At 39.3% G+C, this 14,448-nt stretch overlaps 1 protein-coding gene across 3 annotated transcripts in view; it reads left to right on the top strand.

Annotated features, from left to right (window-relative positions):
- HTR4 (5-hydroxytryptamine receptor 4) overlaps window positions 1–14,448 on the top strand; it is a 161,873-nt gene that overhangs the window by 96,430 nt on the left and 50,995 nt on the right. For all 3 annotated transcript variants that reach the window (XM_025388280.1, XM_025388278.1, XM_025388279.1), the window contains 2 exons: window positions 183–308; window positions 1,580–1,780. In XM_025388280.1, the coding sequence (XP_025244065.1) occupies window positions 183–308; window positions 1,580–1,780 (327 nt within the window). The remainder of the gene's footprint in view (window positions 1–182; window positions 309–1,579; window positions 1,781–14,448) is intronic.

Genomic DNA, 14,448 nt, shown 5'->3' with positions numbered 1-14,448 from the left:
TAACCAGGAAAAAATGTTAAGTGACAGGTTCAGATTTTGGTGTACATTAAATGCATGATAAATATATGTGTCAGCAGCTGATGGTGAAGTTACCTTTCTGAAGGTCAATGATGAAAAGATAAATTTTCTTTCCTGTGTCCCAGACTTTCATTCAATTATTTGTGCTCGTGTGTGTCTTTCAGTTCCAAGGAGGGTTTCGGGTCAGTGGAGAAGGTCGTGCTGCTCACGTTTCTCTCGGCAGTTATCCTGATGGCCATCTTGGGGAACCTGCTGGTGATGGTGGCTGTGTGCTGGGACAGGCAGCTCAGGTGAGCAGCAGGAGGGAACCTTTTGAGGAAACATGGGAGTTCTGAGCTGTCCCTGGAGAGTTGGGTGTGAACATTTCCATTTTAATTTGTAATTAAGAAAGAAAGCATTGATGGGAACAATATTTTAAAAATAAAAGGAATGATAAAGGGATTGCAATTAATCCTACAACTCTAATACAACCAGTGTAAACACTTCAGTGTATTTCCATCCTGTCATTTTTTTTCTTTGTCAAATGTGTTTATAGTTGTGATCACTATATATACAATTGTTGAGAGCACATATAATCTAACCTCCCCATTTTACTAATGGTTTAGGGAAGATGTGGCTGACAAGGGACAGATCTAGAAATTAAACCTGTGTTTTTTGCACTTCTACTTCATCAGGCCCAACTTTGGCTGCAATTAGAACCACCTGAAGCACTTTTAAAAACTATCATCGTGGGGTATTAGTATGTCTCATGTAGTATTTTGGACATAGTTATGTTCAAAAAGTTTTATTTATTGCTAAAATTCAAATCTAATCAGCCATCCTGTATTTTATCTGGTAATCTTTGAGGGGAGAGGTGTTAACTCCCCAGGGTGCCTGAACTAACTGATTTGGAGTGAGACCTCAGCATCAATATTTATTAAAATGCATCAAATGATTCTAGTGTACAGCCTGGGATGAGAGCCTCTGGGCCATAAAAGGGTATAATGAAGCAGTTCCTCTCTAAGTAAGACATGCACACGTCTAATGATGATGCAAATAAAGTGTCAAAGCGCAATTCTGACCAGTGTTATAAATGTGAGTACACAGTAGCCAGTCTACTAGTGTAAAATGGTGGACTGTCTCTACAGTCACAGGGCACACCTTGAGAGAGTTTCCTGAGAATGCCCAACCAAGGACTGATGGGTGGGTGGGATTAACTAGGGAACCCTTGGAAGAGAGAGCATCTGCATTGGCCCTCAAAAGGGACCTGTATGTGCAGGGGAACTCAGATTAGTGCAGGGTGGCCAGAAAGGGGAGGAAAAAAGAGGTTTTGGTATAAGGTAGGTCTGGAGAAGTCAGGAGAGGCTGGACCCTGCTGGGTCTTCTCAGCCATGTTACAGAAGGGGAAACTGAATCTCATGGACTACGCTAAGCATGTGACATTTTCTTTCCTCTTTACCCCTCCCTTCTTTTCTTCTTTCTTTGCTTCCCTTTTCCCTGTTTTTTCTCTTGATCTCTTCTCCCTCCCCTTTTTCCCTTCATCCCTCCCCCTGCCTCCTCTCTTACATTTTTTCACTCACAGGAAAATAAAAACAAATTATTTCATTGTATCTCTTGCTTTTGCGGATCTGCTGGTTTCGGTGCTGGTGATGCCCTTTGGTGCCATTGAGCTGGTTCAAGACATCTGGATTTATGGGGAGATGTTTTGTCTTGTTCGGACATCTCTGGACGTCCTGCTCACAACAGCATCGATTTTTCACCTGTGCTGCATTTCCCTGGATAGGTAAGGACAGAACAATGTGCACAGTGGAGCTCCGTGTTGGAGACAATGACTTGATGGATATTGGGCAGTGTCTGCCTTTTCTTATTCATTAGAAGAAATGAATCTCAGAGAGGTAAATTTGGTAATTCAGTTATACAGTCACTCTCCAGCCTTTGCAGAGGCCCCCTTTTTAGTCAGGCCCTCTCTGGGGCACTGTAGATGTGCAGATTAGTAAGACCTAGGACCTGTGTGCAAGGAGTTTGCAATCTAAATAGCAATAGATGTCAGCAATCAAGTTTACTGTAGAGCTCTACATTTTATACTAATGGCATGAACAAAATTCCGAAGAAGCTGAGCATCACGAATGAGTACATCTTCCCAGAGGGCAACGGGGGTGGTTCAGAATGAAAATGCCCTATGTTTGAACATAACCTTTTCTTGAAAATATGTTTCTGTAACAATTTGATATACATATTTGTGTATGTGCATGAATTGTGGAGACTCTTTTCCAGAAAGTTACAGATGATAATAAACTTCCCAATAATTTTATATATTTCGGACCCACGTCTAGAATTTCATTCTTGTTGCATAATTTTATTCTCTTTCTTCATATTTGACTTCAAGAGACCTAATGATTTCCATCTTTGCCTCGTTTGTCACAGATTTATGTATTTATCACTTGTATCATCACTATTCATTTTCCAATTCCTGATAATTTACATTTCATCATAAAGGTAGAATGCAATCTAAAGTCAGATGATTTCACAAACATATGCTGTTATCAATGCAGTCGTATCTTAGGGGTTAGCTCTCAGAAAAATGTGGGGTACAAATCACACGTAATCAGAATTACCAGTGACAATGATTTCTTACTGTCTCTTGAGCAGCCCAACAAACCCAAGTTTTCCTCCAGTCTTGAGATAAATCACTGTTTTAAAATTTATTTTCATTTATTCTTATTTATTTTTTATAGAGACAAGTCTCACTATGTTACGCAGGTTGCTCTCGAACTACTGTGCTCAAGTTATCCTCAGGCTTCAGCCTCCCAAAGTGCTGGGGTTACAGATGTGAGCTATTGTGCCCAGACAATCACTGTTTTTTTGAATTGACGACTAGGAAAAGTAGTTGACTGAAACTAGAGATTGTGGTATATCTAACATACAGACTTTTAAACGCTAACATCACAGTCTTCCCAGAGAATTAATCACACTGGGGGAGGTACTTAGAGACTGAAACCAGTTGAGGGGACAGCAGGTTTGTCTCCTATTTCATGGGACATATGTGCATTGATTGGAATGGCAGGCATAATGGCCTGCTCTATTTAAATTGCTTTCTCTTTTGCTCTGTCAAGAACGTATAGTTGGATTTGCTTAAGTTAAATGCATGTATAATGAGACTCCACTCTATAGCTAGAGATAATGACTCTGGTAAAATTGAACTGATGGCAAGCAACCAGACCCATGGCATGTAATAGTTGGAAATTTGTGTTTATTAGCTTGTTTACAACAATATGACTTCAGGACATGAAAGACTTTTAAAGACAGTCAGGATACACTATATGAAAGTTCTTATTATAGGAAATACAATGTAAGGAAGTAGAAAATCTATGGAAATCCTGCTGCGTAACTTGCACATGATCATTGTTAAAAATGAGTAGTGAGACTGAAAGTACTACAGGAATTTGGAGAAGGCCAGGCAGGGGAGATGGGGGCAGTTGAGGTAATCTCAAGGCCTGGGTAAAAGCAAGAGTAAGAAAAAGAGCCAGTCAGCCACGAAAAAAAAAAAATGGGAGAAAGTGTAGAATCAACTGTCCGATGTGGAGAGTTTGCTTTGCGCAGCCCTGAGAGAAGGTCTAGAGGTTTCCTAGAAAGGTTTGGCTTCAGATTTATGCTTATATACTTTTCAAATCAGGAAAATTTTCCTGAGTAGGAAACAGGATGAGTTGGTCATTAAGAACCATCTGCTTTAGAATTGAAGAGATTTGGGTTCAAATCCCAGCTTTTAAAATGTTTAGTTCTGAGAATGGCAATAAGTGATTAAGCCTTTCTGAGTGTAAGCCTTTCTTATCTCTAAAACTTGAGGAGGTAGCACCTATTTTGTGTGACTGCAGTTAGGTATAAATTGGATAATCCATTTAAGGCATCACTTTGGCCCAGCTTGTCATGGTACTCCATGTTAGTGGATGTTGTTGTTAATGTCAGTTTCTTGTAACTAGCTGTACAACTCATGATCTTTCTCATCAAACTTGCAGCTCCTCAGTGAATAGCTGCTCCAACAGCTGCATCATCTAGAAACCAGGTAGTTATTCTAAGAGCAGTCTTTCCTCATCTCCTACATTTAAATAATGAGAAGTCCTGCTCATTTTCTTTCCTAAAGAGATCCTAGTCTATTTCTCTCTATCATTTGTCCAAAGTAATATCATTTCTTGAATAAACCACTCAACACTTTCCTAATTATTCCCTCCAAATATGTTTTATTCCCTCCCCATCTACTTGTCACTCACAAGATCAAATAGTCATCTTTTTAAAATGCCGCTCTGATACTGTTGCTCCTTTGCTTAAAACCCTTCAGTGGCTATTCATTGTACTGAAGATCAAGACCAGACTCATACAGGGTTTTTCATCCTCTGTTTGCTGTCCATGTCCCCAGCTTCCCTTCACCCTCTTCCTAACCTCACCCCCAGGCCCGAGTCACCTTGGCCTTCTTTCTAGTTCTTCAGGCCTCTCTGCCCAGTCACCTGAGGCCTTGGCTTTTCCCTCTGCCTGAAAAGCTCCTCTGCCCCTCCTCTCCTGCATGTCTTTCAGATTTTAGCTAAATCTTCTCTTCTTTGCAGAAGTCTTCGCTGACTCCATCAAAACCATTTTTCTCCTTCGTAGAACTCAGTGTAATTATAGTTAAAATCAAGTCTATACTTTCTTCTTAAATGTCTTTCTATTCCAATGGGAGGAAGCTCAAGGCTACGAACTTTGAGCAAGGTCCTTGCCCTCAAAGAACTTGCATTGTTATGCGGAGGTTGACCATTAACCAGTCATTGCATAAATACTTATTTAGGTATTTGGCAAACAGGACTGAACAAATGGAGTGGTCAGCACATGCTCTTTGTGAAAGTCATGCCAATAATTGCACTTCTTTCTCTGACAGTGGATGTCAACAACTCCAATACCATAAGTGAGATATCAGATGGGGTTTCTTTTGTTTTATTTTCCTTGGGGAGCTTGGGGATCTTGCCTCCAGCTTGTCTCCAGCTTTCCCTGTCTCATAGTGCTGGAGGGTCCATCCTGAACATTGCAGGGCAATGTTTTAGCCTGGAAGAGTATGGTTTTATTTATCATCTAGTGTCTGTTTGGCTGTGTTCTTCCCATGCTAACAGTTTGGTTCAGCTGGGCTGGGCCAAAGCACGGAGTGAATGTCTCAATGAGATGTGATGTCCTTGTTAACCATGTTATTCCTGGCAGTATGCCATGTCCTTCTCTCTAGAGCTGGTACAAGTCTTCTGGGATCAGTCACAAGGGGTAGTTCCTTTGAACAAGAGGACTCACTTTGATTTGTAACTCCTCTCAGATGGCAGACTCCTGGATCAAAGCAAAATGTAGAACTCCTTTAGTACTACAAAATGCATTTTCCCAACTCCCATTCTCAGCTCACTGTGCTTCCTGGTGCTTTCAGAATTGAATTATGTTAATAAAAATTGATTGCCTCCTTAAAAATAATTTCCAAAGTATAATTAAAATAAATGCACCATCTAGTATGGGTCATAGGAGATCAAAAACTGCTTTAAAAGCTTTGGAGTACAGTTGATTTTTTAAGATCTAAAGATCTGTGGTGAATAAAAACTAACCAAGTAGTCATAACAGAGTACTAGTTTAAAAGTGAAATATAAGACAGCCATTGAAAACCATGAGAAATAATGACGCGTGTTGTCCTAGAAAGATATCACTGTTGTATTATGTTGGGGGGGAAAGAAGCAAGTGGCAGACTATAATGCTTAGCATAATTCCACTTTTATAAAATAAATATAGAGATGCATGTATCTGGGTTTACATGAGTGTGTGTGGAGAGAGAGAGAGAGAGAAAGAGAGAGAGAAAGAGAGAGAGAGAAAGAGAGAGAGAGAGAGAGAAAGAGAGAGAGATTGAGAATGGAAAAAAAAAGAACATGAATGAATTTTCACCAAACCGTTAACAGTTGGTTATTTGAGGGATAGGGCATAGGGTGTAGTGCTGGCCAGAGTGGATGGTCAGTTGAATTGGGGTTGGGAGCCTTCACTTTTACTAATTTCTGTAATATACATTTTAAACTTCAATTTTCCCTTTGCTAGAAGGTAACCTTCTCAAATGCAAGTCCATCCACAGTAGCCTTTTAGCTGAAAATGTTGCTAGAATGGTGCATTCCTCAGTTCTCTGAGAACATTCTGCTTCAGTGCTGGGAGTTCCCTCTGAGGTCAGAACAAACCAGGGAGCATGGAAATCTTCCTGACCAGTGTGTTCTCTCTGCTTTCTCACCAAGCACACTCACTTCTCCCTCAAGGGAGCCCTCACCATCTCATGGGTGCATCACTCCCACATTGATCTTGGTTAACCTCCTCCCTGTTCACAAGCTTGTATTTGATTTTTTCTAACAGTCCCTTTTCTAATTCTCACAGATTTTTAAAGTCACCAAATTAATAATACCTGAGCATTGTAAAAAAAGGTCATCAGTTCACAAGTAAAACTAAAAATGTCCCCAGTTCTTTCAATATCCACTTCCACAGCTGCATAACCTGAGGTAACCACTGTAAATAGCAACTGCCTGTAAATGCCAGTGATTTCATATGTAGTAAGCAGACTTATTTGAATATATTTTGAGTTTACAATTTAAGTATGCCCTTGAAGAGGGCTTGTACTATATATATGCCAGTGACTTACCTGAATGTAACGTTTTTACCAACTTGGTTATTGGATGATCTATTAGCAATGTTTCTTTCAGCAGCATGCAGCAGATAATAAATTGATTGTTCAAATAACTGAAAAGTCTGGCTTCAGACATGGCTCTCTATAAGGATTTGAACAATGTCATTTAGTTTAAGTTTGCCCCTCTCTGTTTCCCCCTCCTCTTTGTCTCCATCTTGCCTTCTCATTCTCCCTGTTTACCTCCCTCTCTGTTTCCCTATGTCTATCCCTCTCTTTCTATCTGTCCCTCTTTGTCCCTATGCTGTCCATCAGCTCTGGTTTCTTGTTAGATTTTTTCTTAGGCTGGGTTCTTCCACCAGGAAAGAAAAATAGTCACAGGCAACAAATCTTAAACCATCCTTAACACGCAAGTCCATAGGAAGAGAAACCTAAGTGCTGTTTCTCATGGAAGAACTTTCGTTGGCTTTGCTTGAGTCAAACACTCTTCACTTAACCAGTCACTGTGGTGTGGAGACAACACATCCTGGTTACTGGGCAGAGGTCAGGCATCATGACTCCCAACTTTACCAAAAGCATGTGGTGTGAAGGAAAGGCAGTTCCCACTGGAAAGACGGGTGTTGGGCAGACAAGAAGAGGAGATACCAATTGCCCTTAGGCTGGCCAGACCCTACAGGTATCTTTATGGAGCCTCCACAGCAAAACAGAGGTATATCATCCCCAAGTCCTCCCTATATTAAGCCAAATATTTCTAGATCCTTCTGCTAGCCTCATAAGCCATACTTTTCAGACTTTTAACATTTTTATCCCCTTTCTCTGAACATGCTATACTTTGTCCTTCACTTAGCATCAAATGTAATTCTCTTTTTTTAAAAAAAGTCAATTTCACTTCATTGAAGACAGCATTCTCCATAGTATTGCAAAATTCTCTTTTGGATACATCCAGCTGAATTGTCACCCTTCCTCTGCACAGCTCGAAAATGTGATGTGTTTTATCTGCAAAATTCTCCAACAGTTTCTTAGTCTCAGATCCTCTTTTAAACAGGTTTACTTGTAAAACATACAATTCTTACTTCAAGGTTGCATGTTTAATCTTGTGCTGGAGATAAATGTGTTTGCATTTCTTAATGATCTCCCCGGAGTATAATTCAATTTTGGAATGTGTAAATGAAAAGTCTGTCATTGTGAACTGTGTCACACAATTACATTTGTTTTCCCAATAGGATTGAAATGCATTTCACAAGGAAATTACATTAAAAGTTTCTCCTTCTCACATACCCTTTTAGGGCAGGTTCAGGCTTCGTACATAATAATATTTGTTGGTCAAATTTCATGCCAGAGGGTATGAACTGTTATTTTTATAATCATTTCATCAAACATTTATGGAGTGCTTACTAATTACTGCGAGTTGTTCTGGACATTGTAAATACAGTGGTGAATGATCAGAAAAAGCTCTGAATCATGGAACTTCTTGTCTAGTTGAGAATACAGAGAGTACACAGATAATTACAGTAAAATTGGTGACCATTGAGTACTACAAGGAGAAGAAAAGAAAAACTATTGGAGTCTGCTAAGTTGCAATCTCCAAAGCAGGGTAGGCTCCTGAGAAAGTGATGCTGCTGCCGAGATCTGTAGGTGCTGTGGGTATCAGTAGGGGACAGGGAAGTTGGTGAGGACTGGGGAGTGGCTGCTCCTGAAAATACATGTGAAAACCCCCAGGAAAGCCCTTGTTAACTAAAAACTAAATTCTTAGCTTGGCTTTCACTGCTTTTCCAATGTATTCTCAGTCTGATTTTCCTACCTCAACTCCTCCCCATGAGTGATCTGTTTTCTTTCCCTGAAAGTGATATGTTTCCTCAAACCTGCATGTTGCTACCTGTGCCTTGGGTTTCTTTTATTTTTCTGGCAAACATCCACCTTTCTTTAATAGTCAGATAACATGTGTCACCTTCTCCAATGATTGGCTGGGCTTCGTTCATAAAAATTTGTCATTTCTTCCTCTGAGCTCCCATGGAGTATTGAATCTAAGCATCGTGGTTAATACAAGGTTCTTAGCATGTGCATCTCAATAATTGATTTGTCTGCCTTGTTCTAGAATATAAACTTCTTGAGAGTAGGCCTTATGTCATCTATTCATGTGTTTTTCTTTCTGGACCATAATCGCTGTTCCATACATGTTTGGCTGAGCATAGAATGCTGAGATGTGACTTTTGGTTGTTTGATATGACTCTGGGATTAGTTTCTCTGTCCTCACAGAACTCTCAATATAGAAAGTGGTTAAGAATGAGACCTGAGGTGCTAGGCTGTTTAGGTTCAGTCACAGCTTGACTGGTTGTCAAATGTTTGACCTCGGAGAAGTGAGAAAGGTTTTCTGGACTTTGTCTTGTCTGTAAAATTTGTGTTACTAATAGAAAATCTTTTCCCTTCTCTTTTATGACTTGTGAGGAATAAATAACTGAGTGTTTATTATATAAACTGAATAATAAACTGAATAATACATAGACTAGTGCATGGTACTTGGTAAGCGTTCAATTAATGTTAGCCACAAGGACTATTCCATTATTGTTTTCCTCTCTAAATGCAAATTCCTAGAGGCTGTAGCGAGGGCCTTCCCAGACATTGATAGTCATCTGGTTCTTTCTGACTCATCGCTGAGTGCCCTTGAAGGTTAGATCCTTAGCCTTCCAGCCCTGAGTATGTCCCCTCTTTCCTTTGGAAACCTCATTTATCCCGTGGCTTCACCTGCACCTCTGCTCTTGTCTCTCCCTCACCCCTCTCACACACTGGGCTCTGGGGTTCCATCTCTGTCTGTCTGCTCAGCATCTTGCCTTAAACATCTTTCTGTTTTCTCAAACCTCAGTGTGCTCCAAGTAGACATTTTTGTCGCAAACTAGTACTATATCCTCTTCCATGTTGTACATTGAAGGTGAATCTATTAGTCGTCTTTCAGTCATTGAAATACAATTTTTTGAGGTCATCTTTTACTTATTTCCCATGATCAGCTGGATGCCAAATCACACCTATTCTTTTTATAAATACCTTTTAAAAAATTTTTATTTCATAAAAATTATATATATATATATATAAAATAAAACCTAAAATTTTATTTTAGGTTTGGGTGTATATTTGAAGGTTTGTTACATAGTTGAACTTGTGTCCCAGCGGTTTGTTGTATACATTGTTTCATCACCTAGATATGAATAAGCCCAGTACCTAATATGATTTTCTGCTCCTCTCCCTCCTCCCACCCTCCACCCTCAAGTAGATCCAATGTCTTTTGTTCTCTTTTTTGTTTTCTTGAGTTCTCGTCATTTAGTTCCCATTTGTGAGAACATGCAGTATTTGGTTTTCTCCTTCTGCATTAGTTTACTAAGGATAATGGTCTCTAGCTCCATCCATGTTCCTGCAAAAGACATGATTTTGCTATTTTACATGGCTGCATAGTATTCCACGGTGTACATGTACCACATTTTTGTTACCTAAAGTGTCATTGTTGGGCATTTAGGTTGATTATATGTCTTTGCTGTTGTGAAGGGTGCTGCAATAAACATTCGGGTGCATGTGTCTTTATGGTAGAATGATTAATATTCCTCTGAGTATATACCCAGTAATGGGATTGCTGGGTCAAATAATAGTTCTGCTTTTAGCTCTTTGAGGAATCGCCATACTGCTTCCACAATGGTTGAGCTAATTTACACTCCCTCTAATGGTGTATAAGTGTTCCCTTTTTTCCACAACTTCACCAGCATGTGTTACTTTTTGACTTTTTAATAATAGCCATTGTGACTGGTGTGAGATGGTATCCCATTGTGGTTTTGATTTGCATTTCTTTAACAATCAGTGATATTGAGCTCTTTGTTTATATGCTTGTTGGCTGCATGTATGTCCTCTTTTGAAAAGTGTCTGCTCATGTCCTTTGACCATTTTTTAGTGGGATTGTCTTTTTTTATTGTAAATTTGTTTAAGTTCCTTATAAATGCTGGATATTAGACCTTTGTCAGATGCATAGTTTGAAGATATTTTCTCCCATTCTGTAGTGTCTGTTTGCTCTGTTGATAGTTTCTTTTGATGTGTAGAAACTCTTAAGTTTAGATCCCATTTGTCAATTTTTGCTTTTGTTGTGATTGCTTTTGGTCATGAAATCTTTGCCTGTTCCTATGTCCAGGATGGTATTACCTAGTTTCTGTTCCAGGGTTTTTATAGTTTTGGGTTTTACATTTAAGTCTTTAATCCATCTTGAGTTGGCTTTTGTATATGGTGTAAGAAAGGGGTCCAGCTTCAGTCTTCTGCATATGGCTAGCCGGTTACCCAGCACCATTTATTGAACAGGGAATCCTTTTCCCAATTGTCTGTTTTTGTCAGCTTGGTCAAAGATTAGATAGTTGTAGGTGTGTAACTTATTTCTGACCCTCTATTCTGCTCCACTGGTCTATGTTTCTGTTTTCACACCAGTACCATGCTGTTTTGGTTACTGTAGCCCTGTAGTATAGCTTGAAGTCAGGTGAGGTGATGCCTCCAGCTTTGTGCTTTTTGCTTAGGATTGCCTGCAGTATGTGGGTTCTTTTTGGTTCCATTTTAATTTTAAGGTAGTTTTTTTCTACTTCGTGAAGTATGTTTTTGGTAGTTTGATAGAAATAGCATTGAATCTGCAAATTGCTTTGGACAGTACAGCCATTTTAACAATATTCATTCTTCCCAGATATGAACATGCAATGTTTTTCCATTTCTTTGTGTCATCTCTGATTTCTTTGATCAGTGTTTTGTAATTCTCATTGTAGAGATCTTTCATCTCCCTGGTTAGGTGTATTCCTGGTATTTTATTCTTTTTGTGGCAGTTGTGAATGGGATTGCCTTCCTGATTTGGCTCTTAGCTTGGCTGTGGTGGGTGTATAGGAATGCTAGTGATTTTTGTACATTGATTTTGTATCCCAAAACTTTGCTGAAGTTGTTTATCAGCTGAAGGAGCTTAGGGGGCAATACTATGGGGTTTTCTAGATATAGAATCATGTTATCTGCAAAAGAGGGTAGTTGGACTTCCTCTCTTCCTATTTGGATGCTCCTTATTTCTTTCTCTTGCCTGATGGCCCTGGCTAGGACTTCCAATATTAGTGGAAGAGAGAGGGCATTCTTGTCTTGTGCCAGTTTTAAAGGGGAATGGTTTCAGTTTTTGCCATTTCATTATGATGTTGGCTGCGAGTTTGTCATAGATGGCTGTTACTATTTTGAGGTATGTTCCCTCAATACGTAGTTTTCTGAGAGCTTTTAACATAAAGAGCTATTGAATTTTATTGAAAGCCTTTTTCTGCTTTTATTGAGATTATCATGTGGTTTTTGTCTTTAGTTCTGTTTATGTGATGCATCACATTTATTGGTTTGTGTATGTTGAACCAACCTTGCATCCTGAGGATGAAGCCTACTTGATTGTGGTGGATTAGCTATATGATGTGCTTGTGGATTCAGTTCGCAAGTAATTTGTTACGGATTTTTGCATTGATATTCATGTAAGGATACTGGCCTGACTTGTTGTTTCTCTGCCAGGTGTTGGTATCAAGATGAGTTGGGGAGCAATCTCTCCTCAATTTTTTGGGAGAGTTTCAGTAGGAATGGTACCAGGTATTCTTTCTACGTCTGGTGGAATTAGGCTGTCAATCCATCAGGTGCTGGCTTTTGTTGATTGGTGGGCTATCTATTACTGATTTAATTTCAGAGCTAATTATTGGTCTGTTCAGGGGATGAATTTCTTCCTGGTTCAGTCTTGGGAGGGTGTATGTGTCCAGGAATTTATCCATCTCTTCTAGGTTTTCTAGTTTGTGTGCATAGAGATGTTTGTAGTAGTTTCTGACTAGTTTTACTTCTGTGGGATTAGTGGTAGCATCCTCTTTGTCAGTTCTAATTGTGTTTATTTGGATTTTCTCTCTTTTCTTCTTTATTACTTTAGCTAGTATCCTATCCATCTTCTTAATGTTTTCAAAAACCTAACTTCTGGGTTCATTGATCTTTTGAATGTTTATTTTTTTGTCTTTATTTCCTTCAATTTAGTTCTGATTTTGGTTATTTCTTGTCTTCTGCTACATTTGGGGTTGATTTGTTCTTGCTTCTCTAATTCTTTCAGTTGTGATGTTAGGTTGTTCATTTGACATCTTTATAACTTTTTGATTTGGGCATTTAGTGCTGTGAATTTCCTCTCGACACTGCCTTTGCTGTGTCCCATAGACCCTGCTATGTTATATCTTTCTTCTCATTAGTTTCAAAGAACTTCTTGATTTCTGCCTTAATCTTATTACTTACCCACAAGTCATTCAGGAGCATATTGTTTAATTTCCATGTAATTGCATGGCTTCGAGTGATTTTCTTAGCCTTGACTTCTATTTTTATTGCACTGTGGTCTGAAAGTGTGTTTGGTATGATTTCTGTTCTTTTGCATTTGTTGAGGATTGTTTTATGTCCAATTATGTGATTGATTTAAGAGTATGTGTCATGTGGTGATGAGAAGAATGTATATTCTGTTGTTTTGGGGTAGAGAGTTCTGTAGAAGTCTATCAGGTCCATTTGGTCAATGTTGAGTTCAGATTCTGAATATCTTTGTCAATTTTCTGCCTCCATGATCTGTCTAATGCTGTCAGTGGAGTGTTGAAGTCTTCCACTATTACTGTGTGGGCATTTTTGTCTTTTTGTAGGTCTCTAAGAACTTGCTTTATGAATATGGGTGTTCCTGTGTTGGGTGCATATGTATTTAGGATAGCTAGGTCTTGTTGAATGTAACCCTTTGCAATTATGTAATACCCTTTTGTGTCCTTTTCAATCTTTGTTAGTTTGAAGTCTGTTTTGCCTGAAATTAGGATTGCAATCCCTGCTTTTTTCTGTTTTCCGTTTGCTTGATAGGTTTTTCTCCATTCCTTTAAGTCTATAGGTGTCATTAAGTGTGAGATGAGTCTCTTTAAGACAGCATACCACTGGGTCATGTTTTTTTTTTGTTTTTGTTTTTGTTTTTGTTTTTTTGAGACAGAGTCTCACTCTATCCCTCAGGCTAGAGTGCAGTGGTGGGATCTTGGCTCACTGCCAGTTCTGCCTCCAAGGTTCACGCCATTCTCCTGCCTCAGCCTCCTGAGTAGCTGGGACTATAGGCACCCACTACCACACCTGGGTAATTTTTCGTATTTTCAGTAGAGATAGATTTTACCGTGTTAGCCAGGATGGTCTTGATCTCCTGACCTTGTGATCCGCCTGCCTCAGCCTCCCAAAGTGCTGGGATTACAGGCATGAGCCACCGTGCCTAGCCAGGTCATGCTTTTTTTTTTTTTTAATCCAGCTTGCCACTCTGTGACTTTTAAGTGAGGCATTTAATCCATTTACATTCATGGTTAATGTCGATATGTGTGGATTTGATTCTGTCATTGTGTTGTTAGCTGGTTATTATGCTGGTTTGTTTGTGTGATTGCTTTATATATCATCAGTCTGTGTACTTAATTGTGTTTATGTATTACCTGGTAGCAGTCTTTCTTTTCTGTATTTAGTGCTCCTTTCAAGATCTCTTGTAAAGCAGGTCTGGTGGTAACAAACTCCCTCAATATTTGCTTATCTGAAAAGAATTTTACTTCTCCTTCACTTACGAAGCTTAGTTTGGCTGGAAATGAAATTCTTGGTTGAAGATATTTCTTTAAGAATGTTGGCTGGGCGCGGTGGCTCAAGCCTGTAATCCCAGCACTTTGGGAGGCCGAGGCGGGCGGATCACAAGGTCAGGAGATCGAGACCATCCTGGCTAACACCGTGAAACCTCGTCTCTACTAAAAAAAATACAAAAAAAA

This window comes from Theropithecus gelada, chromosome 6, assembly GCF_003255815.1.
Source record: "Theropithecus gelada isolate Dixy chromosome 6, Tgel_1.0, whole genome shotgun sequence".
Lineage (NCBI taxonomy): Eukaryota > Metazoa > Chordata > Mammalia > Primates > Cercopithecidae > Theropithecus > Theropithecus gelada.
The sequence above is the reverse complement of the archived record's forward strand: the minus strand, read 5'-3'. Positions and strand labels throughout refer to the sequence as shown.